At 40.9% G+C, this 26,539-nt stretch overlaps 1 protein-coding gene across 1 annotated transcript in view; it reads left to right on the plus strand.

Moving 5' to 3' along the window:
• The window catches only part of LOC147724850 (fucolectin-4-like), an 84,847-nt gene extending 59,348 nt beyond the window's left edge, over positions 1–25,499 (plus strand). Inside the window, exon 4 of the mRNA XM_086966342.1 lies at positions 24,772–25,499. Within this exon, the coding sequence (XP_086822468.1) occupies positions 24,772–24,946 (175 nt within the window). The 3' untranslated portion in view covers positions 24,947–25,499. The remainder of the gene's footprint in view (positions 1–24,771) is intronic.
• The last annotated feature ends 1,040 nt before the right edge of the window (positions 25,500–26,539 follow it).

The following is a 26,539-nucleotide window of genomic DNA, read 5'->3' on the forward strand; positions in this document are numbered from 1 at the left end:
AAAATTGGATTCTTTAGAAAACTCGATATCGAAAACTGCTGGTTTAGAAAATAATCTATATGCATGTAGAAACTGTTAAGTCATTTTAAGGCGTAATTTGGATGTATAAAAAGGTTTAGTTAATGGAGCAATGGGTAAAGTTGTGGATATTGTTATTTATCAGAATAAAGATGGTACTGAATTATTAAAAATTAAATTAGCTAAGATTGAAGAAGTTAAACAAATTGGTTGTTGTTCAGTTCGTTTTTTGCTTGATAAAGATATATATGTCCGTAGAAAACAGTTTCCACTTTCTCTGGTATTTGCAGTGACTATTCATAAATCTCAAGGATTAAGTGTTGACAGTGCTTTGGTGAATATTGGAAATACTGTGTTTAGAGAGGGCTTGGCATATGTGGCTCTGTAGCGAGTCAGAACATTATCTGGTTTATTTCTGATTGATTTTGATGACACAAAGGTTACTGCAGATGCAAACTGTGTGAAAGAGTATAATAGGTTAAGAAGAACATATGCTCCTAATTTAGGTCAATATCCTGTATTTGCAAAGCGTGTAGTAGGTCGAAAAAGAAGGTATCAGGATATCTGTAGTGAAGGTATGGAAAAGGAAAAAAAACAAGATAATGTCATTGAAAGCAAAAAGAAAAAGGACACTGTTGAAGAGATTGTTGGTTATCAGTTTGAAAATAGTTCAGGTGTCAACTGCTATGCTAATGTAGTGGTCAATGTTGTTTTCTTTCTTGAAGGTTTACAACATCAAATTATGGAGAATCGGGAAAAAAGATTTTGGGCCCGATGTAGGTAATAGGGAAATACCGATTCCTAAATAGCGAATTTTACCGATTCGGTATTTAGAAATCGGTATTTCAGATGTAGGTAAGAATTCGGTAAAAAATACTGAATTCTTAATATTCGTTATTACCGAATCGGTAATTGAGATTCAGTAATAACAAATACCTACCCATTCATTCATATGGGCTTGGAGGCCCATAGGTATTACCGATTCGGTATGACCAAATCGGTAATACCGAGAGGTATTTCAAGGGTGTCCAAAGGACACCATGTTGCACCCCTGAAATGTGCATGTGTGCACATGTGGCACACATGCATGCCCAAGGGCATGGATGTGTGCCACATGGCACATTTCAAAAAGCAAAATAGTGCTTTTTCGAAAGGAAATCGCTACTTACCACCAACTTGAAGTTGGTGGTAAATAGCGATTCCTTAAGGCTGAGGTGCACTGTTTAATTGCATTTAAGGAATCAGTATTACTGAGTCCTTAAATGCAAGGCCAATAAGGAATCGGTATTAAGGAATCGGTATTTACCGATTCCTTATTACCGATTCCTCCCTTACATCCCACATGGCTAAATACCGGTCTGTAACAGTGAAATTTAACAAATGTCATTGTTACTGACCGGTATTTACCCACCTACATCTGGCCCTTTGTTCCTTGTTGCATTCCATTTATGAAAAATTGAGAACTGACACAAGTGAAATACAAAGTGTTTGTGATGTTCGTAATCTTTTGGATGTATGTTCTGGTTCTACACAATTTACGCAAAATATCCAACAAGATGCTCAGGAATTTCTAATGTATATGCTTACTGTATTGGAAAATGAAGGTGCAGACATAGAGAATATTTTTGGCTTTTGTTATAAATGGGATGTAGCACTAATGTAGACACTGAAAGATTTCTGTATTTGACATTACCGGACTGTAAATCAGTGTCTTTCAATAAATTAGTTAAAGAAGCAAATCAAAACATGGAGTGTAGCCAATGCAAATCAGAAATGTTATCAACATTATTTATACAAAGATATAGACAATATATAATTTTAATGATGCAACGTTGTACAACTGATGGGAGAAAATTGGACACTTTAATAAAACATTTTGTAGCAACTGAACTATCACTATCAGGAAGGACTTTTGTAGCAGTAGCAATAATTTTCCATGATGGTCCTTCCACAACATCTGGACATTACACTGCCTATCTAAAATGTGAAAAAGGCTGGACACTTTGTAATGCTGCTCAGTAGGTATTCAAACAACGTTTGCCTAGCGAATTACCAAAGTTTTAGGAAGATAATTCAGCCTCTGAGGAATTTATTATTATGATTGAATAGGATTACCATTGGACAATTTACATAAAAAGGTGGTGCAAATATACCATTTGGCTTCATGGAAAGGTATATGTTTAAATTATGGGCTTTTTCTTGCACATTGTCTCGGTGTATACTTTTAAGCGACAACATTTACAGTGTTTATCAATTTAAGTTATAAAATGTTCTTAGCAGTAAGGATTTCATATATGTGTGGTTTGTATTATACGATATATTTTTGAGGATGCATTCTTGTTTTTTTTAAACAATCTTAGTGATTGGGTTTTTTTTGTCCGCTGTTATGTGATGAGTACAATTGAAATAACTGTTTCTAGTGAAATTCAATATATTATGAGAACAGCAAAAAAGGCAAAGAAATTACTTTGTAAAATGTTTAAATTATGCTGTGTTGTTAAAAATATATTATTACATGTTATAACTAATTTTTCTTTTCTTTCACAGATCCTAATTCTAAAATAAGCAGTTTACCACAATTTACATTATAAAAAACAACTGAATAAAATGTGTAGCGTTTTTTAGATGTATTACTGATGAGGTAAGTTTAAGTAAGTCTTAAAATGCACAAATGCGTGTGTTTGCACACAGTTGAAAAAAGGGAAGATGGATGGAGTAGATTTGTGCCAGAGAATTCCATTGCGGACAGGTATCAAATAGGACAGCTTCAGAGCGGATCACTGAAATAATATCGAGGGACAAAATATCGACTTGCAAAAATATCGTGAACAAAATATCGACAGTCAAAATATCGAGTTTGTATCTACAAACAGGTAAGTACAAAAATATCGAGTACAAAATATCGTTTACAATAATATAGTTGTAAAAAATATCGACTTTATTAAAAACAGTGGTAAATTAAATTAATATTCAAATTTAATTACTAAAATATACTTAAAAATACTTAAATTAACTTATAATAATTAAATAATAAATGAAAATAATAAAAATATTTTTTTACAATCTAATTTGTTAAAACATATATATATAGTAACATACTATAATTAAATAAGATACTATTATATTACCGTACGATACCAGAAGTGTAAAAAATACTATTCCCACTCCAAAGAGTGCAAGCGTAGGGAAAGCATTGGATAGCGTAGGGGTTAAAATTACTATTCCAACTCCAGTGGGTGCAACAGTAGGGAAAGCGTTGGATAGGGTAGGGGTTAAAATTACTATTCCCACTCCAGTGGGTGCAACAGTAGGGAAAACTGACCCTGAACCCCAAAAATACCCCTTTACCCAAAAACCCAAAACTGACCCTGAACCCTAAAAATATCCCTTTACCCAAAAACTGAAAACTGACCCTGAACCCAAAAAATACCCCTTTACCCAAGAACTGAAAACTGACCCTGAACCCTAAAAATACCCCTTTACCCAAAAACTGAAAACTGACCCTGAACCCTAAAAATATCCCTTTACCCAAAAACTGAAAACTGACCCTGAACCCTAAAAATACCCCTTTACCCAAAAACTGAAAACTGACCCTGAACCCTAAAAATACCCCTTTACCCAAAAACTGAAAACTGACCCTGAACCCTAAAAATACCCCTTTACCCAAAAACTGAAAACTGACCCTGAACCCTAAAAATACCCCTTTACCCAAAAAACCAAAACTGACCCTAAACCCTAAAAATACCCCTTTACCCAAAATTAATTAATATTATTTTATTACCAATTAATTATTAATTAACAATAACAATAAAGTAAATATATTAGCACATTAGCTGTAATTAATTTAATTTAATAATTCATATTATTTTTCCCAATAAATTAATTAACAATAACTAAAAATTATATATATAAATAAATTACTCTAATTAATGTAATTAACTAATTAATATTATTTAATTACCAATTAATTACTAATTAAAAATATGTACAAAATTATATTAATTAATTAAATAATTAATATTAATTAATTACCAATTAATTATTAATTAAAAATATTTACAAACATATATTAATTAATTAATTATTATTAAATTACTCCCCACCCTTATCCCCTATTAACCCAACATCCCGCTCCTAAACATTAACTACAATTTATATTACTATTAATAAGAAAAAAATAATTTTTAACCTTTTTTCTACATATTATCAATATTTTTTACTTTGACTATTTATGGATATTTTGTCTTGTCAATTTTTTTGAGTCGATATTTTTGTACTCGATATTTGTTTATCATTATTTTATTAGATATTTTGACCAACGATATTTTTGTTATCGATATTTTATTATTGTCGATATTTTTAACTCGATATTTTGTCCATTCGATATTTTGGAGTCGATATTTTGTCTGTGCACCCTTCAGAGCACCTGTCTGCAAGACACATGGTATAGTATACAATAGAGAGATATGGTGGTTTTGTAGGGCCTGGTAATTTCGAATTAAAAGAAATAAAACTCTTTAACTTAAAGCACATCACTGACTGTTTTTCCACATGTCACATTAGGCCCCATCCCTTCCCTTCAGTAATATATAAACATGTCCTAGAAGTTTCCTAAAACGTAAGTACTTATAAATGTATCTTGTTCTCTGTTAGCAGTACAGAAATGTATTCCTCTGATAATAATTGGCCTAGCCATTAACTCTCTTTCATATTTACAAGGAGAGGAAAAGGGACTCTGTATACCTTTCGTTTTCTATGTAAACACAATCTCATCATACACACCACTTTGCGTTGAAAAAGCGTTCTATAGGTGTTGCTGTGCGTGTTTGCACAGAACACTCATAAAACAAGACACATCTCCAGTTTTATCAAAAATCATAAATCTGGACATGTGTGTGAATGTTGCACCATCCTCCAATTGGCGTAGCAAGGCACAACAAGGAGAATTGTTTTCACTTCCCCTCATTTTTTCTCTTTCAATATATGCTACAATGCACAGCATATATTGAGGAGAAAAACGCCTTTACTGATTGTTTTTGTGCAGGAAGGTGCCCCTTCCTGCACAAAAACAATCTCTGCACGACACAGATATCCTTGCACTATGGTGCAAGGGTGCCTGTTTAACCACATGGCCTCAGTTTAAGCAGCTGTGCAGAGGGAAGCACAGACTTGCAACATATTTATGTACATATGTTACATCCCTATGCTTCCAAAAGTACCACAGCACGCTGTAGCTAAACACTTTACAGTGACATGCTGCAGCACTTCCTTATAGTTCTGCACTTATCTATTCACCATACATCACAAATGCTTTCTTTCAGTCAATTATGCACTACTCATACATTCATGTAAACTTTCACACACTAGCATACAAGTTTAGCTGTTTTTTTAACCAGAGTAGTTAGTTCTGAAAATAACTTTTTTTTTCTTTTTGTTGTTTTATATATATTTTTTGATTTTTTGAACGATTTTGTGTTTTTCGTTTTTGTAAAGAGGAAAATAATGTCAACAGGACAAACAGAACTAAAAACTAGGAGGACAAAAAAAGGAAACTAGCAATGGTGGTTGTCGATGGCACGACAAACAAGGTCCACTGACTGTTCCCCATATGAAATTAGAAGGTTGCAATGCACGCAATGCATCCTCACTCTCCCAAATTGGAGACGTATATCTGGAGGAGATGTTGAAGTGGATGGTGTTACCTCAGATGTGCTAGCAACAACCAGTGGTGCAGGAGCATTTACTCGTATTATGGGCGTATTTTGTGGATCTGCGGTCCACGAATTCGCGCGAAATCGCAAAAAAGTCAACAAATTTGCGGATATTCTCACAAAATCGCAGATTTTTTTGCGATTTCCATCTACACAACTGGAGTACTTTCTACTGGCTAATCAGTAAGTGCTACCTCATTGGGTAAATGCATAGTGCTTTTCCTACACTGCAAAAACCACAGTTGATGGACAGAATGCAGAACAATGTCATACATTCACCCCAATACAGAGATCTGGGCCTAAATCCATTGTTTTTTTGCACTCCACACCACCCCAGTTCAGACATGGTCATATGCAAATCAGCCTTGACCCTGTGCCTCATGGGAACAGTCCAGCCCGAACTGCCAAGCCATGTCTTTCCTGGACCGGAATCAAGCATCCTAGGACCGGTTTCTGGCTATCAGCCATCTTCAGCCAGGATAGCTTGACTCCAGTGGTGTGGCGAGCATGGGACTCACGTCTGAGCATACCCATCCCACTCGGGGTGACAAATGCAAAAACCACAGTTGATGGACAGAATGCAGAACAATGTCATACATTCACCCCAGTACAGAGATCTGGGCCTAAATCCATTGTTTTTTTGCACTCCGCACCACCCCAGTTCAGACATGGCCATATGAAAATCAGCCTTGACCCTGTGCCTCATGGGAACAGTCCAGCCCGATCTGCCAAGCCATGTTTTTCCTGGACCGGAATCAAGCATCCTAGGACAGGTTTCTGGCTATCAGCCGTCTTCAGCCAGGATAGCTTGACTCCAGTGGTGTGAAGAGCATGGGACTCACGTCTGAGCATACCCATCCCACTCGGGGTGACAAATGCAAAAACCACAGTTGATGGACAGAATGCAGAACAATGTTATACATTTATCCCAGTACAGAGATCTGGGCCTAAATCCATCGTTTTTTTGCACTCCACACCACCCCAGTTCAGACATGGCCATATGCAAATGAGCCTTGACCCTGTGCCTCATGGGAACAGTCCAGCCCGAACTGCCAAGCCATGTCTTTCCTGGACCGGAATCAAGCATCCTAGGACCGGTTTCTGGCTATCAGCCGTCTTCAGCCAGGATGGCTTGACTCCAGTGGTGTGGAGAGCATGGGACTCACGTCTGTGCATACCCATCCCACTCGGGGTGACAAATGCAAAAACCACAGTTGATGGACAGAATGCAGAACAATGTCATACATTCATCCCAGTACAGAGATCTGGGCCTAAATCCAACGTTTTTTTGCACTCCACACCACCCCAGATCAGACATGGCCATATGCAAATAAGCCTTGACCCTGTGCCTCAAGGGAACAGTCCAGCCCGAACTGCCAAGCCATGTCTTTCCTGGACCGGAATCAAGCATCCTAGGACCGGCTTCTGGCTATCAGCCATCTTCAGCCAGGATAGCTTTGCTCCAGTGGTGTGGAGAGCATGGGACTCACGTCTGAGCATACCCATCCCACTCGGGGTGACAAATGCAAAAACCACAGTTGATGGACAGAATGCAGACAATGTCATACATTCACCCCAGTACAGAGATCTGGGCCTAAATCCATTGTTTTTTTGCACTCCACACCACGCCAGTTCAGTCATGGCCATATGCAAATCAGCCTTGACCCTGTGCCTCATGGGAACAGTCCAGCCCGAACTGCCAAGCCATGTCTTTCCTGGACCGGAATCAAGCATCCTAGGACCGGTTTCTGGCTATCAGCCGTCTTCAGCCAGAATAGCTTGACTCCAGTGGTGTGGAGAGCATGGATTCAAGATAGCCTGGCTGATGAGGATTATGAATCCGAAACCGGTCTTCTCCTAAGGAAGGTCTAACAAGAGTGATTGAAATGGGTGGAGTCCTTCAATACTTAGAATAGGAAGTGTAATGAACCAATCAAATCTCTTTTTTTCTGGTCACATGGGGTCCACGTTGGGTGCGCGCACGCAGCAAGCACCCAACTCGCACCCAGCGCGACTTCGCGAAATTGCATTTAAAAGTAATGTAACTTTATTGAAAGTTGAAGAATATTATTTTTATGATTAGCTCAGATGTATTCTCTTAATATTTATATCAAATATACATATATAAGTTTTTGAACATTAAAAAATTTGGCGGGAGTCGCACATCCACCGCGCCGATATGCATATGACGTCACGCGGAACCGCGCAACCGCTGCGTAATACGTACATGTCGCTTATGCGCTACAAGTCACGTACCAATTGAATAGTGTCCGCGTTGGGAAAGTCGTACTCATCGCACACCGTACGCAGATCCTACAAAACAATCCTAAAATGGTAGACATGTTCCACACAGTGAATGAGAAGGGTACACTTTGGGTGTGAGACTCCAAGAAAAAAAGAAAAAAAAACAATTAAAAAAATTATATAAGTATATTTAAAAAAAATAAAATAATAAAAAAATATTTTTTTTAATTTAAAATATATATATTTTTAAATATGTGTAGTGTAATTAAAAAAAAAGTCATACTCGTAGCACACCGTACGCAGATCCTACAAAACAATCCTAAAATGGTAGACATGTTCCACACAGTGAACAAGAAGGGTACACTTTGGGTGTGAGACTCCAAGAAAAAAAGAAAAAAACAATAAAAAAATTATATAAGTATATTTAAAAAAATATAAAATAATAAAAAAATATTTTTTTTATTTAAAATATATATATTTTTAAATATGTGTAGTGTAATTAAAAAATATATGGCTAAAAATAAGTAGATAAAAAAACGTAGTTGAAGAATATAAAAAAAAACCAAGAAATATATTTAGAAATTATCATTTAAAAAACCTTTGAAAATCACTGAAAAAACCATAGATTTCAAACATGTTATAGTTAGGAATTAGCATTTAAAAAACCTTGGAAATTCACTGAAAAAAACCATGGGTTTTAGGGGTGTTATAGTTAGCTGGACATTTCACTCGTACAAAACCATTGAAATTCCTCTGTTATAGTTAGTTGTACTAACTATAACTCGTGCGCCCGTAATCCACTGTTGATGATGTCACATATAACATCATTCATGACATGGTCAGTGGCATCACTGATGACATCACTGATGACATCTCATCAATGATGACTTCTGAATCAATAAAGTTTTCACACAAAGACATCCTCCATTAGACATTATCCATATTTTGACTGAAGGTGTGGACCAGAGAGCAACACTATTCGAGCTTTGACAATTTTTCACCACAACGAGATTGCTGGCGACTTGGCGATATTGTGTGACACATGCATTACAGATTGGAGGATGTCTTGTTATGATTGAATACGCTCGCAAGAGCAAACTTACTGGGATTACATGTTAGGAAACTCCAACTCCACGCCATTGTGTGTGAAAACTTTATTGATTCAGCCACGCCATACTACATATCTTTGGAGTAGTAAGAAAACCGACGCACATATATGGTTTTTCCAGTACCATTCTAAATTGAAGGATTTTTTCTATTGATCTGGACAATCGCCATCCAGACCTCATATGACTTCATCCGTTTAAGACAAACGCGATTTTCGAGCCTTGACCATATCTACCATTGGAGCCTTGAAAAAGTCGCAAATGGCTACAAAACACGTGTCGGCTGTAGCTGTACCAATGTTGTAACAACTGTTATGAAATCGCTTGCTGAACTAATCACCACCAGAATTTTTTGCATTAAATATCTTTGCTGATTGTGGGAAGTCAGCCGTCTACTTATTCGTGCTGTGCTCTGTCTATGTTCTAAATTTCACTTATATATACAGAGAATTCTGCATATATTGTATGATACTGTGGGTGGCACGGTATAAAGACATAGAGCACGCTTTGAAAGAGAGAGTTATTACCTAATCCATATGCAAACATAACAGAGGTGCTGGCTGTTTAAGTTATCCACTGCCACCATCTATTTATCTCAAATGACATCACTGATGACATCACTGATGACATCATCCACGTGACAATCAGATACACCTCATCATACACTAGCATAGTCTTATGACACTCATTATAAAATATGCAGTACCATATCTGAATGCATTGACACACCAATACAAGTTTCTAAAAACCCACTCAGTGATTCCTACATCTATACACACATCTAAGCACTTACCTATATATTCACTCATACATGCTAATAAAGATCAATAGAATACTATTAAATATACTGATACACCTACATCAACATTACACACCAGCACACATCATATTCACTTATGCAGTCATCCTACTTACTTATACAAACAATTGATCATACTAGCATTTACTTAGCTACACACTTATACAAATATCACATCATTTATTCATATAGATAGTAACTCATACTTAGTGTGTTATAGAAACACTATTATAAGTATATAGTTATCCATATAGTCACTCATACAATGGAATGGAATGGAATGGAATGAGGATTTGTAAAGCCCGATGGCTACCCGAAGGCGTCCCAGTGCTAAAGAAAAACTGAGGAGTTGAGCTGTAGGGGTGGGAGTGCGGGAGGCAGAGGGGCAGGTTAAGTGTGGGATTTATTAAAAAGCCAGGTTTTTAAGAGCTTTCGAAAGGTGAGCAGGTTGGGTTCTGACCTAATTGCAAGGGGAAGAGAATTCCAGATCCTGGCCAGGTTGTAAGAGAGCGAGCGGCCTCCGCATCTGGCTCTTCTGATGCGTGGTACGGAGGTTAGGTAGGAGGTCGCGGATCTGAGGGCCCGGGAAGGACTGTAGGCTTCCACCAAGCGGTGATTTATGGCGGGCCTGTTTCCCAGTAGGAGCGGTGCGCGACGCACATGCTCTTGAATTCTATTCTGGCTTTTACAGGGAGCCAGTGAAGGTCCTTCAATCTGGCTTTGACTGGGGATCGACGAGGAAGGTTCAAGAGGATTCTTGCCGCGCAGTTTTGGATGACTTGTAGTTTGGACAGTGTGGACTGTGGAGCGCCTAGATATAGGGCGTTACCGCAGTTGAGGCGCGACAGGATTAGTCCTTGGACCATAATCCGTCTAGAGTGAAACGGGAGAAGGGGAAGGATCTTGCGGAGCAATCTCATCAGTCCAAAGCAGATAGCGGCTAGTTTGGTGGCTTGGTAGTTGAAGGTGAGATTGTGATCGAGCCAGATCCCAAGGCTCTTGATTTGATCCTTAGGTTGAGGGGGGCTACCTAAACAGAGGGGCCAGATGGTGTCGATGGATTTCGAGATATTATTCCCCAGGAGCATTACCTCTGTTTTGTCCCCGTTACGTTTTAGATGGGAGGCCGACATCCAGTACGCAACAGCTTTCAGGCAATTGTGTAAGCTGTGGTTAGAGTTGAGAGGGGGGTCCAGTGCTACCACCAGCTGAGTGTCGTCCGCGTAGGTGACAATTTTTACCACAAAAGGGCGGACGACATCAGCTAGGGGGCTAAGGTAAACATTAAAAAGGGTAGGACTCAGGGAGGAGCCCTGAGGCACTCCACAGTTAAGAGGTTTACTAGAGGAGGTGAATTCCTTTTCGAATACCTGGAAGGATCTATCTGTAAGGAATGATTCCATCCAGGTGAGTGCTATACCTGACACTCCAATCATACTAAGGCGATGGAGTAGTATGCTCTGATTTACGGTAGCGAAGGTGGCACTCAGGTCAAGTAGGCCGATGGCCGTAGAGCTGCCACCGTCCAAGATCCTTCTTGCCTCCTCCGTCACTGCAATCAGGGCAGTCTCAGTTCCGTGACGGGGCCTAAAACCAGTCTAGGTGGGGTCCAATGTGTTGTTGGATTCTAGAAAGTCTGTCAGGGCTGAGTTGACATGTTTTTCCAGAATTTTACTGAGCCAGGGTAAAAGGGATATAAGTCGGTAGTTAGAGGGGTTGGATTGGTCGAGGGTAGGTTTCTTTAATAGAGCTTTGACCATAGCTCTCTTCCATAAGGGTGGGACAATGCCAGTGTCGAGGGAGGAATTGAGCAGGTCTTGAATGGTGGGTGATATCTGCCTGGTTATTTGGATGAGAGCCCTAGGTGGAGCTGGATCAGTCGGGGCTCCTGATTTGACCATTCTCATGTACTTTTCCAGATTGGTTTTATCCAGAGCTGGAAAGTTGTTAAGAACACTGAATGGTGCTGCCATGGGGTCAGTGTTGGTGGGGTCTCTGGGCGTGGTAGCCGTATGGGGAAGGAGGAGTTGATCAATTCAATTTTATGATGAAAAAATTCCGCTATTTCCTCGCAATGGATCTGGGTGTTGTTGTGGACTTTAGGGGTCTTAGGGAGTCGCAGGAGGGATTTGGCTATACGGTAGATCTCCTTGGGTTTGGACGCAGCATTATCTATTTTTTGTTGATAGTATGTGGCCTGAGCTCGTTGGATATCGGCTTTATAATTTTTAATAGCTGCTCTGTTACTGACTTTGTCTGCAGGGCAGTAGTCAAGGCGCCATTTTCTTTCTATTTGCTTGCAGGCGCGTTTGGCCTTCCGTAGGTCGTCTGTGTACCATGGGGCTGTTGGGTTGCCCCGCTTGGGACGAAGACTTTTCATAGGGAGTACCAAGTTTAAAGAGTTGGTGATCCACCTGTTGTAGTTATCGTTCCCCTGGATAGGATTTGTTGAATTAGAGGGTTTTGTATCTTGTAAGGTAGATTTGTTGCCAATTCCGTGACAGCAAGGTCGTCAGGGGTTTTAGAGGAGGGAGATGGGGGGGGGGGGTCAATCACTGAGTCTTATGTATACTTGTTTATATACAACAACTGTCACATACACTGTCTTTTATATTTGTACTTTGTTGGAAATGTATCATTGAGAAATATAGGTACTCATAATTACACCCATAAAGACATTCTCTTACCCAAACAACTGTTTACCATTATTTATAATGGGGTAACTCAGTGACCCTCAGAACCTGAGTACTAAGTATCAAACAAAAACATTGGTTCTGTCGGGATTCAAGACAAATTTCTTTGTAATGTTGAACACCATTAGATATTTATAATACATTTCACATTATCAATCATGGAACTGCTATTTACGACATTTGCAAATAAATGGAAGAACACACACCACAGTTTATGATTTTTGCAAAGGTATTCTTATTTTTGGAAATTTGCATAAATATATCCAAGTTTAAAAACATTGGTTGTCCAAAAACAACTGAAATTCTGGTTATGGTGAAGCACTAAGGTGAGTGATAGTGATAAGTGATTAAGTGAATATGCAGTGACAAAATAACATATAGACATATAAAATAACATCAGTCCATCTTATCACATCAATAATCTCATGCAACATGGTTATTAGTTTTATTCACTGAGATTCAGTTTGGACAGATTCATAGTGTAACATCAACGTTTCGACCCTAGTAGATGGTGCGGACTTATTAGCAACCGTTTCGGGTCTTCATCAGGACAAAAGGACGGACAACCTGCGAATGAATAAGGGGTGTCTTTAGTACGGGGTGTGTGTTACTGTGAGAAGGAAAGTGAGACAAGGCCGAAATTGGCCTGCTCACCTGGTAATTTGAAGGTATTGAGGCTTCTTCCGAAGCCTCAGTGGGCGGGGTTGTCAGCCGACACCCTTGTAGGTAATTCTCAAAGGAGTTATCTGTAGATAATATGGATATTCAATATCACGCTAATGGTGGTGGAACATGAGTCCTAACGGTTAATATCAGTACGTACCTGGGCAATAAATGCATCTGTAGATAATATGGATATTCAATATCACGCTAATAGTGGTGGACCATGAGTCTCAACGGTTAATATCAGTACGTATCTGGGCAATAAATGCATTTATTGCAGTCTTAACCTCATATACCTACTAAATCATCTATTTACAGATCTTTGGACAGTCACACACCTTCCACCCAAACACACATACATGTACTCTCCCATACAAATACTCACTTAACTAATCAATAACTAATATAGACTTTCACATAGCTACTAACCAACTTATGCAGTAGTTTACACATCAAGAGACAGAGTGATACAGATATTTACACAGTTAAATCACTATCCCATATATTTAGTGACACACTTTAAATTAGTGACTTAAACGGTCAATCACACTGCTAGTAAATCCTTCATCCCAACACTTATACTTCCACTCATTCTCCAATGCAGATTGCTATATATATAATATATATTTAAATATTGAACCAAACCCCATTCACTGGATGATGTCATCAGTGATGTCATTTGAGATGTTATCAGTGATGTCGCTGACCATGTCATGAATGATGTAATATGTGACATCATCAGCAGTGGATTGCGGGCGCGCGAGTTATAGTTAGTACAACTAGCTATAACGGAGGAATTTCAATGGTTTTGTACGAGCGAAATGTCGAGCTAACTATAACACCCCTAAAACCTATGTTTTTTCGGTGAATTTCTAAGGTTTTTTACATGCCAATTCCCTAACTATAACATGTTTGAAACCTATGTTTTTTTCAGTGAATATATATATATACACACACACACACACATACATATACATATACACATACTTCTCCCTGTATTGGTTTCTGTTGTGGTTGGTGCTCTTTATTCACAGGCAGTGCATGACTCCTCTGGGCCAAACCATGCCAGTTTCTAATTTCCAATCTGTGCAGAAGCACAACACAAACGAGGGCACTCACAGGAAGTAACTTTGCAGAATGGTATTGTTCAGCACAAACAAACATCCAAAGCATTTCGGTCTAGCCTCAGACCTTGATCATGGGTTGGTTACAAGGAAATACTGTCCCTCATTCATTTCCAATACTTTAGTTACTTCCTGCCCCACTGGCTGCTGGAACACGTAGTTGGATATATTGAAAGTAACATAATGAATTCAGTGCAAATTTGCAAAAAAGGTGCAATAATGTTAATAAAAGTGCATAGTGCGAGGACAGATATGTATGATAAAAAGCATATAATTTAAAAATTGGGAGAAATAATTTCATGCTTTTAAATTATACTTTTGGTATTTTCAAAACTTTTTTTAAATATCAAAGTCACAATAAAACTGTAATGTCCATCTATATAAATAACAGCGCATTATCCTGTTTCTTTAACATTTTACATTTCTCAGGAGAACTGTAAAATGTTGAAGAAACAGGATAATGTGCATTCCTTGATGTTGGTTGAGACTGAAAAATGTAATGGACGCTCTCAAGAAAATTATAGGTAGTTGCCCACTTGAGGGTGTTATTCATATAGAATGTGTCACTCACAGTTCACATGCAGGAGGCTCCACAGGAGAAATGAGGTGGGCACAATCACTCCCCTCCCTGTTGCTGAAGACCATAAGTGGTATCCGGATGTATGACGTTACAACGCATACTTTTACTCCGCATACCATTACAACGCGGTATTTACAACGCATACCGTTACAACGCATAGCGCTTTGGGGTGCTGGATAGTGGTAAGTATAATTTACTATTCTAACTCCAGTCCCCGTGGACCCTAGGGAAGGTGTTGGATAGTAAATTAAACTTACCTCTTATCCTAGAGCGCCCCCCAGCGCAATGCGTTGTAATGGTATGCGTTGTAATGCCTGCGTTGTAGTGGTAGTGCGTTGTAAAAATTGCGTTGTAACAGGTGAATACCGTGGTATCCAGTAATCACAAGCAAAATAAAGGTGAAAATTGTGCTCTTTATTCTGGAAAAGGACTCCCGACTCCTGCCATCTCCTCACAAGTCCAGCACTAAGTCTCCACTCAAAGGTTTCTACAACCACACATTAGGTCACACATAGCAGTACATTGAATGTGCTTTCAGAACCAGTACCATACATCTTCCCCCATATTCAAAACAAAAGACAACACCAAGACAAGAAGAGAATTACCAAACAAAGAAAATGAAAAAGAAGCACACCCCACTGCAACACAACAAACACGATGTACTCCTAATACCCTGACAAAATCAATTAACCACAGCAATACCTTTGAGATTCCAAATACGTCCATCATCTAACTTCACAGCATTTTAAAACAATGTAACCACCTTGAAAGGCTTGGTGAATTTGGAATGATTATGGTGACTAACAGGATGTTTTACCACTACTATATCACCAATGTTCACCTTGACATCAGAAACTCCTTTACGCTAGTCATAATTCAATTTTCTTTGAATTTGTTTTTTTCCACTCAACACACACTCCTCTACGTTCTCACAGCATCCCAACCATTCAAACTCAATCTGAAATGTACTGTTTTTATCCAATGAGGACAAGGAGCAGTATTAGATCGTTTTCTTCGAAGTCACTCTAAAGAAGTTGGCTCTGTGGTACTATGTAGTGTAACCCCGTTAGCCTCACTCTTTCTCCACAACACTTCCTTCTAACCTTTCCAATTCACTCTGGGAAATTACATGCTCTCTTTCACAGTCCAGTTGAATTTCTCCACCATCCTATTAGTTTGTGGATGATAGAGAGAGCACTTCTTGTGCACTATACCTCTTTCCCGCAGGAAATTCTCCATCATTTGTGAAGTAAACTGAACTCTATTGTCACTAAGGACTGTTCCAGGATTGGTCTTTCTGCTAAAAATCTTCTCCAAGAATTTAATTCCAGATGTTGTGGTGATTTCTGATACAATAGCTACTTCAGGCTACCTTGAAAACATGAATATGGACAGGCCTGGTCCCAATGCTGAGAGGATGTAAAATGTCTATGAAAACCTCATCCCAAGGATATAAAAGTACTTCCTTGCATACCATGGGAGGTGTTCTCACAATCTTAGTTTTATCGCTCAATGAACACTCAACACACTCTATTATGACATATTCAACCTGCATGTCCATTCCCAGCCATCAATAATCAGTTCTCAATCTCCATTTAGTTTTACTTATGCCTAGGTGTCCTACGTGGTATCAGCCTTTGGTTTCTCATAACCAAACCGCGTATTTTGCACAAAACCATCGCATATTCACTGGATGATTCCCTTTTACTCCCAGTAACAATCATCTCTTGCACCCTACAGAGTATTGTATCCCTACTCAATTCATCCAACTATTCAGCCTCACTAATACATCCTTCTGTAATCACACACACTCTGATGTTTTCATCCAATCACCAATCATCACTACAGTCAACACCACTATCTGAGGTTACCAACTTCGAGAGACAATCTGCAGTTTTATTGGTAATGCCAGGCACGTACTTCACATTGAATTGAAATTTTTTCAAAGCCACAATCCACTCACAAATGTGACTGGATTCTTAATCAATTCTCTTCTTCTCAAAAATCTCATGTATAGGCTTAAAGTCAATGCACACACTGAATCTCTCCCCCATAAGAATTTCTTTAATTTTCTAAGTGCCCAGTATACGGCTCATGATTCCTTCTCAATGGTAGGGTATCTTACCTCAGACCCCCTCAATGCTCTGGAGGCAAAAGCAATGACAATCTCACAACCTTCTTGCTCTTGTTTCAATACAGCCCCAACACCTTTAACACTTACTTCAGTCAAAACTGAGCATAATAATCCAGGGACAAAGCTATTCAAATGCGCTTTCTTAAGACGTAGCTTTATATCTTCACATTCTTTCTCACAGTCTTTATTCCAGTCAAAGACAACTCCTTTTCTCAACTAACCCCTCAAGGCACATGCTCTGCTTCCAACATTGGGCACAAAATAAGTAAAACTCTATCATTCCCGAGAACGTTTGCACATCCACCTTTTCGACTGATCTTGACAATTTGGGCTTAACTCCTTTGGCTGCAATATAATGCCCCAAATATTCTATTTCTTTCAGAGCAAATTAGCATTTTTTTTGCCTTGAGGGTATCCCCATTCTCAAATATTACTTTAAGACTTCCTTGACTCTGCACAGGTGCTGTTCTCTGGCTTTACCAAATATCAAAATATCATTCTGAAAGTACAGAACTTCTTTCATACCACCAAATATTCTTGACATTGACCTCTGAAGCAGAGGCGGCAGAACAGAGACTAAAGGGCATGTGATTGAATCGGTATGTGCCAAACTGCTTGATAAAGGAAGTCAAATCCTTAGAGCGTTCAGTGAGCTTGACATGATGATACGCTGACAAAGGATCCAGCATGGTGAACCACCTAGCACCTGATAGAGTCCCTACCATTTTGGTAATGTTCAGCAAGGAAAATTTGTCCTCCAGTACTCTTTTATTGAGTTCCCTCAAATCAACACATAGTCTAATTTTGTTATCCGGCTTGCACGCTACCACTATGGGAGCCAACGAGTCCATTGCTTCAACTTGCTCAAGAAATCCCGCTCTGCACAGCCTATCCAGTTCGAGCGTAACCACTTCTCTGACACTATACAGAATGTTCCTCACCTTGCATGAAAAGGGATTGGCATCTGCCTTCAATTTTAAGTCATGCAAATAGTTCTTTAATCAACCTACACTCGACTAAAAGATCAACAGAAAATAATTCATCAAAGCTTAAGATAGCCTATCGACACAGTTGAACTGAATTTGTACTTGGGGAGCACCACTGAGGTTAAGTGTTATACCCAATACCTTCTGAGGCAGCCCGCTCAACACAATATTACCAACCACAGGAACATAAACCTTTCCTTCTGCCTCATTACCTTTAAAACAAAATCCCCCATTAAAATGACCAACCAACTCTATTGGTTTACCTCCATAAGCTTAGGCCTTAAAAACCATTTCATATAACTCAACTCACCCTTTAAAGTATTTTTCAAATAGTACATCAAAGTCAAACATGCTCCAGAATCCATCATCATTTCCACACCAATGTCATTCACCAGCACCACATCAGAGCCACATCATACGACCAAAATTGCGAGTAGGTGCTGTTTTAAAGTAGTAACATAATCTTCAGCAGACTCCTCAGGTTATTATGCCTGCATGCCAAAATAGTATCGTTCTAAGATTATAGACAGTTTGGGTCAATATTTAATATCTGTCCAACTTTTTATTATACATAACTTAAACTCATTTACACTGGATGCTTCATTACTTCCTTCCTCATCAAATACATCGGGTAAGTGTTATAACACTTCCTGCCCTTCAGATCCTAAACAATGCAGAAGTAAGGAGACTTTCTTTTCCACTAACAAATTCATACGACAAACTTTTAAACAATTATTAAATTTCTTTTTCCACTTTGACCATTTCAGCAGTGGTTTACCTGGCACAGCCAGAAAAGTGGAGGAGAAATAGTCTGCATGGTGAAATAATGCAAGACAAAACAATACTAACGCAACACTCCACAATAGACACTGATATCTATTTTCTCCAGTATTCAATCTGATACTCAAGTTCTCCACTGCAGTGGAGGACCTGTGGAAAGGAAATGTTAAAGAAATGCAAACCAAAACGTAACTGTGGTTCCAAAGTATAACGCCTTAGTGATAGCCTCTATAAAGTGCTGTCCAAAATGAGAGGAGGAAACAAAGTCAATCTTCATAAAAAATAGACTCCCTAAAAGCCAAACCTGTTGATAAACAGAATCCATAAAAACGTTTAATATTCTTCCTGAATGTCCATGGCTGAAGAAAATGATGCCACAATACCTCTGTAATGTGTGCAACCACAAGTGCGTGGAGAACAGCCAGACAGGGCTTTGAGTGGGATTTAAAAAACTGGAGGGTCTCTGAAAGGGGCGTGGCCGATATAATTAAGGCCGTGGCTTAAAAGCACGGAAGCTGAGAATCTATGCTCAGCTTAGTGGGCTGCCTGACTGCTATTTTGCTACTTCTGTCATCACATTCAGATCTATACTACACAAGTAACATTACACTTACAAGCCAGCACTACTGGCTTTGTCAATGGTTTTTAGTTTCATAAGATAAATAAGCAATATCCATGCCCAGGGCTTTAAGTGGGATGAAAAAATTGGGGGGGGGGGTCTCTCATAGGGGCATGGCCAATGTAATTAAGGGTGTGGCTTAAAAAAACATAAACTAATAATCTGTGCTTAGCATAGTGTGCCGCCCGACTTGTATTTTGCGGTTTCTGCCATTGCGTCCAGATATATGATACAAGTAACATCATACCTATAACAAGGAAGGAATATTGACTTTGTCAATGGTTGTTAGTTGCATAAGACAAATAAGCAGCAACTATGGCTTGTTGTATGTAATATTGAAAAAGCTTCCACTTAAAGACCTGCTGACACCACGACGATGTTGCTGCTCTTGAGTTTCAAGAAGAGAAGGGAAATCCAGAGAGAAAATGACTCTTTTTAAAGGATTTCCCTTCTCCTACAACGCTCACCTGGCATGACGTCATGTCTTAACTTCTCCACTAGTGAGAAGTAAGCAGTGTGAGCAGCGCACACTAGTGAGAAGTGAGCAGTGTGAGCAGGTGCACATAGATGTGCCTGCGGTCACTGCAGTCCGGAAAAAATGGGACCGCCAGGGCACAAAACAGAGCCCGATAGAGAGCCGTTTCGAGGCCCCCTTAAAAAAACTGCCGGTGCTCAGCACTGGTGAGACCCGGCCAACCTAAAGCCCTGGCATGCCTTTGAGTATAGTATATTGAAAAGGCTTAAGTTCTATAATGAGGAGACTGTGAAAGAACTACAAGGAGTCTCTTTGAAGTTACTTCAAAGGCAGTGAAGGTTGGCACTGCTGCTGAGGTAAGATTTATTTTTTCATGGTGAGGGCAAAAATGTAGAGTCTGATAGAGACCCATCTCGGCACCTGCTTTAACCCCTTCACTGCTGGCCCGTTTCCGCCCCTGTGCTGTAAACAAATGAACAGGGGCGGGTCATGACGAACCCCAGCCGTCATCAGCACACGAGCACTGTAGTGCATGACGGCTGGGGTTCGTCATCAGCATGGAAGGGGTTAAAGAACTGCCGGCGCTGAGCACTGGCAAGACCCGGCCAACTTAAAGCCCTGCAGCCAGAGAAGAAAGAGTATGCGGCACCCGCACACAGAGACCAATGAGGACGACGTGACACCAGTGCTCAGCGAAAAGGACCTGCACTCCGCGAGGATTGCAGACCATGCAGCACCATAACTCTGTGAAGATTGCAGAGCGCGCTGCACCAGCACTCCCAAAGTGAAGGCAGCAGCAGCGCGTGGCACCGAGATGGGAGGCGGACAGCCCCAACACGAGATGAGGAGGCTGGTGGGAGGCGCGAGCGGCACTAGCAGTGAATCTCCCGAGACTCCAGGAAGTGTAACAGTCAGGGGCAGATTTACAAGCCCCTTGCGCCCCCATTGCATCACTTTTGTGATGCTGTGGCGGCGCAAAAGATGCGCCATGGTGCGGGGTACGTACAACGTGACGCATCTGGGAGATGCGTCACGTTGTAAAGCCCTGTGCCAGAAGCAAGCGTCCCTGCGCAGGGGGGGGCGGGGGTTCCTGTACAGGGACACCTCCTAAAAGTGGCTGAGTGAAATCTACAAGATTTCACTCAGTTACTTTTGGGCCCATGCTGCGTCAAACCCCTGTGCCTGCTTGAAGCAGGTGTAAGGATTGACGCATTCATTGTAAGAATAGGGCCCCCCAGAGCATTCCTGGAGCTGCGTTGCGCTTGCGACGCAACTCCAGCAATGCGCCGCCTTTACGGCACAGATGCGTGACACATCTGTGCCGTTTTTACCCCATGGTGCGCAGCTTTGTAAATGCGGCGCATCCAGAGTGGCGGAGCTGCGGCGCACAATAACTGGCGCATCCCTGCTGATATGCAGGGATGCGCCACTTATTGTAAATCTGCCCCTAAGATTTTGAGGCAGGCTCAGTGCTGATTGCCGAACCTTCAACTGGCTCCAGTAATTGCTCCAAATGTATGATTTAAGATTGAGGGACCAGATTTCGGTTTGGAATATCTACATGGCAAAATCCGTGATAAACACAAATGAAACAGGAGATAGTAAAACATGTGACACAGGGTCGGATTGATAATGCGGTCTCTCGGGAAATGGGCGAAGGGCCTGTAGCTGAGTTTTAGGGATTGGTGTCACTACAACGCATGCTTTTACATCGCATGCCTTTACAACGCGGTTTTTACCACGCAGTCCATTACAACGCATAATGCTTTTAGGCGCTGGATAGTGAATTACTTAATTTACTATTCCAACTCCAGTCCCCGTGGATAGCAGGGAAGGTGTTGGATAGTAAATTAAATATATTCCCTATCCTAGAGCGCCCCCCAGTGCAATGCGTTGTAATGGTTTGCGTTGTAATGGTTGCGATGTAATGGTAGTGCGTTGTAAAAAATGCGTTGTAAGTGATGTTCCCCGAGTTTTAGCTGTAGGCTGCTTTTTTTGTGCAGCCTGGGAGCTGTGTGTGCTGTTCGGATGCCGCCAGCGGCCCAGTGGGTGCCTGAGTGGCATTTCTAGAGGCAGATGGGCGGAGATATCACTCCCTTTCTCTCCCTGGGCCGCTGGCCCATTAATGTATGCTGATTGAGTGGGGGCTTGGGGCCTGAGCAGAAGTGACCTCACTTGCATTCATGTGTGTTTCACCAGTATGAACTAATCTGTGCATTTCTTTTTATATAAGTGAAGTTAATAAACCATGCCCCCCACCCCCTTTCTATTCATACAACTTCGCTAAAGCAGTGTTTTGCGGAAAGGCAATATGCAAACGAGGGCCACTTTTTTTTGGTGTCCCCGGGCCGATTTTTTATCCCAATCCAACCCTGCCGAGCAGTCATCAATCAAATTTTAATTCCATATTTTGCGTTGTATACGTCCTAGAGTTTCCAAAAGTTAGTATGTTCTCCAGTCGTCGCCAAATTGTAGTATGCAATAATGACACGCTAAATTAATTAAGTTCTTGGATTTAAGGTTACATACCCAGGACAACTTCATCCTGTCTACTTTCCTGCATCACTTACAGCTCACATGCAGGAGGGTACTTTGCCTTCATGCATCTTCAGTCATGCGCATATGCACGATAGGAGTAATGGATTATAGGGCATGGAATGTGCTCGCAGAACCAATGCCACACCATGACATATTCCTTGTTGTCCCTCCCCTACGGCTCTGCCGCCGCACCAGCAACAAAAAATACCACTATGATGCAGCCACCGCTGACCGTGTCATAGCACTTTTTTTCACTTCAGCAATGTTTGGGTTAAATTTTACTGTGCCCAGTTTACCATCATGTGTTTAGTGACGAAGTCAATCTATTTTTACGTGGCCCGTGCAGATGCGCAGCAAGAATACAACCTCTTTATGTTGATTAAATGTGAAAAAGCAGCCAAAGTGATATCTTGAGTATAATGTGTTGTGTTTATGTCAATGTGCTGTGTTTGGAAGGTTGCATCCTGAGGTGCAATCGCTTGGTTATGGTGCTCGTTGGCTGCCCTGCCTGTGTTTATTTATCAATCAATCTATCAGGATTTGTAAAGCGCGGCTGCTTCACCCGTGAGGGTCTAGAGGCGCTGTCGGAGTGATATATTTCCAGTTGCATGGGCATAAACATGGCTGGCTCACAATAGCACTCTGCAGATGATTGGTTGTTATATTTAAAGGTAATTGATAGTCTTGAGCCGGTCCAGACCCGGTGTAGTTTCCAAGCAGTGGCTTATCCGGGCAGGCTCCCACACATTGGGCCTGACTACGATGTCGGTCGGAAAGGCTCCAAACCTCATTTGCATTTTCCTAAACTGTGTCGAACCTGTTTCTGACCAAGTCAGAAACATATCCGACCGACCGACTACGATGGAAAGGTAACCGTTCGGTCATTCCTAATCGGTTCCGACCAGTATTCAGAAACTCCGAGTCAGTCGAGTATTGAGTTATCAGTATTGAACCAGTTCTCCGGCCCATGACGTCGGTATTTTGGTTGCCACTCCAGCAGGACCCATTGAATCACTTCCACAAGATCACACCGACTGTCAGCAGGCAATAAGGAGTCAAACTAACACCTAGCTAAAAAGTCTGGCTCATTCACCAACACTGCACCTTTCCCAAGTGGTATTCACCATTTGAATAATTCAAAATGCTGTGTCAATGCAATTTATATGTCTCAAATATAGTAATATTTCCTGAAATAAGTCCTTAGTGAATTATTGTCTTGCATATACGGTTAACTCTCATGACCATTTTAGAGCACTGAGTTGCTCAAAAAGGGATTCTGGGTAGATAGTTTGTAGGCAGTTGGAATCCACCTGAGTGCAAACTATAAACCCTACCAGTTACCAGGATGTGGCGAATCAGCTAGAGCTGTCGACTTTGGAGCTGGGGAAGCAGGTTTGAGTATCAGAGTCGGCTGAACATCCTGTGATTTTGGGAACATCACTTAATCTCTTAATCAGCCTTTGGTTACCTTCACTGTAAGTGACACAATCTGACCTTTAAGAAGGAGCCCAGCCACACACAGTAGTTCCCTTCAGTACCAATTAGTACCATAACAGTGTGCAGTCTTTGAAAGCAAAAATAAACATTCGACTTTCGCAGCTTCCCCGAAAATAAAGCCACTCCACTCTGCGCCACTCCACTTTATGCCACTTCTCTCCATTCTGCGCCTCTCCATTCCAAAGAATGCCACTTTACACCACTCCCTCCCCACACAGTGCCACTCTGTGTCTCACCACATTACGCCACTCTACTCTCTGCAACTACACTCTACTCTAGGCCACTTTACTCTTCTCCACCCTGTGATCCTCCATTCTATCCCGCTCCACTCTGCGCCACTTTATGGTATGCCACCCCACACCACTCCATTCTCTCCTATGCCACTGTACACCATGTCACTAACTTTCAGCGATGCTGAACAGCAGCCACACGGCTGTACAAGGCTAAACGACAGTGGCAAAGCCAATCTCTCAAGTTGGTAAGGCCTATTGACTTTGCCAGTGCTTCTTTCTTATGTGGGTGCTTGGTGAAAGGTGTTTGAGGTGGTGGCTGGTGATTTTATCATTCTTTCTGACATCATTTGTGACCTAGCTTACTATGAGTAGATGATGGCTTTTTCTCAGTAAGCAGCTGTCCCAAAATGCACCTTCAAACCTTTGGTGGACAAGTGCTTTAGAGGTTTTACCAACATAACATAACACCATCTTTGATTTCAGGTCAGATGTTCTATGCAAAGAAATAGAAAAAGCTGGCACTGGTGGTCCTGCCTAATCCCAAACTTTTGATTTGTGTTTTGATCTATAGGTGCGGTATCATCACTGACCTCTCCCCCGGATCTGTCTCCACTCTCTGCTGCAAAGGGATGGTGGGCCGCTATGTGAGTGTCGTCATCCCGGGTCGGGCAGAATGGCTCACTGTGTGTGGAGTGGCTGTTTACGGTGTTGTGCCTCAGAAGCCAGATCCCAATGTATGCTGGTAGCTCGAAGATGTCTTCTATCTCTATTACTCTGATACTTTTCCTTCCATAGAGACGATACATTATGCCTTCACCTTTAGTAATTCGGATAATTTGTTGGCACCTCCTGCAAACCAGCATGTTCTTAGACTGAAGGCTGTGCCGCAGAGCCCACATGAAACGTTGATAACGTAGGCAGTGGATGGCTCTGCGGAGGATGAGAAAATTATGGGGAAACTGTTTATTGCCCATAGGTCCTTTCAAGAGGAAGTACAATTTGTTACAGAGCTTTACAAACTGTAAAATAATGTGTGTTAGCAAAAAAATTGAATCTGGCTTGTAAGTTCTAATGCAATGCACCCATAAGTTCATTCCATGGAGCGCACAAGGAGACCTTGGCTCTGCCTTTTCTACCAGGAGCAGTGTCAGACATACCCGGAACATGTTTGTGGATGTTGCTCAGATATGATTTTACCTTAAAGAAATGAAAAGACAAGAGGCTTTTGGTAAAACAGGAACAAGTTGATTTTTAAAAAAAATATTTCTTTTTATTAAAGTTTTGACAAAATCACATCAATTGATTACAAGCAAGCGACTTCATCATTTCTCATTACGATCATGAACATTTCAATATAGGTCACAGTTAATATACTGATTAAATCAAGGGGTTTCAAGAGTTTCAGTGTTGATCTGTCGACAAGGTGGGAGACAGATGTCACCTCTGTAGTGATTTCACGCTTCCCACACCTTTCTCCATTTCCCAGGGCACCCTCTGGCCACGTAGACTGACTTTTCTCTATACATTGACCAGTCTAGGTCCTCTTCCCACCTCTTCAATTGGGGCAGCTGACTTGCTCCCCACTGCTGTGCAATGTTCCTTTTTGCTATCATGTATGCTAACATTGCTCATTGTGTAGTGTAGTGTACGTGTTGAGATCTGTAGGCTTCCAGACATTTAGGATACCCCTCCAAGCCTCTGGCTGCATGTCAACCCCCAGTACTTCCCGCAGTGTGTAGTGGATGTCCCTCCAATACAATTGTATCTGCTGCCAGTTCCACAATATGTGGATGAACGTCCCTAATTCCCCACACCCTCTTCTACACTCTCCTCTCTCTGCCTTTCCCATCGGGACCAGGCAAGGCCCTGTTACATAAGTCCTGTGTAATATTTTGAGCTGCACTAATCTCAGCCTGGCCTGGATTGCAACTACCCACGGGGAAGAGATTGCCTCCTGCCAGTCCTCGTCATCAAGTTCTAAGCCATCACTGTTCCCTTAGTGGATAGTGGATCTGCCATGTTATTGATTAGTTTCCTATAGATGAGAGAAATGGTCTTTTCCGGGAGGTGTCCGTCTAGGAACAAGTTGATTTAATTAAACGCTGTGGCCGGGAGAGTCTGGTAAGAGTGCGTCTGAGGAAAGTCTCACTTTGTACAAGTTTCGGCTGACAATATATACATCATTTAAGGTACAATAAAACAATTCTGCATTCTTGAAAAAGCACCTCAATCATAAATTAACATGTTTGGGCATCTAATAATGACACAGATGGCTCTAGACCTCAGGGAGAGCTAGTGTGGGCCAGTGTGTATGTGTCCAGATGTCCGGTGTGGGAGTG

This window comes from Lissotriton vulgaris, chromosome 4_1 (genome assembly GCF_964263255.1).
Source record: "Lissotriton vulgaris chromosome 4_1, aLisVul1.2, whole genome shotgun sequence".
NCBI lineage: Eukaryota > Metazoa > Chordata > Amphibia > Caudata > Salamandridae > Lissotriton > Lissotriton vulgaris.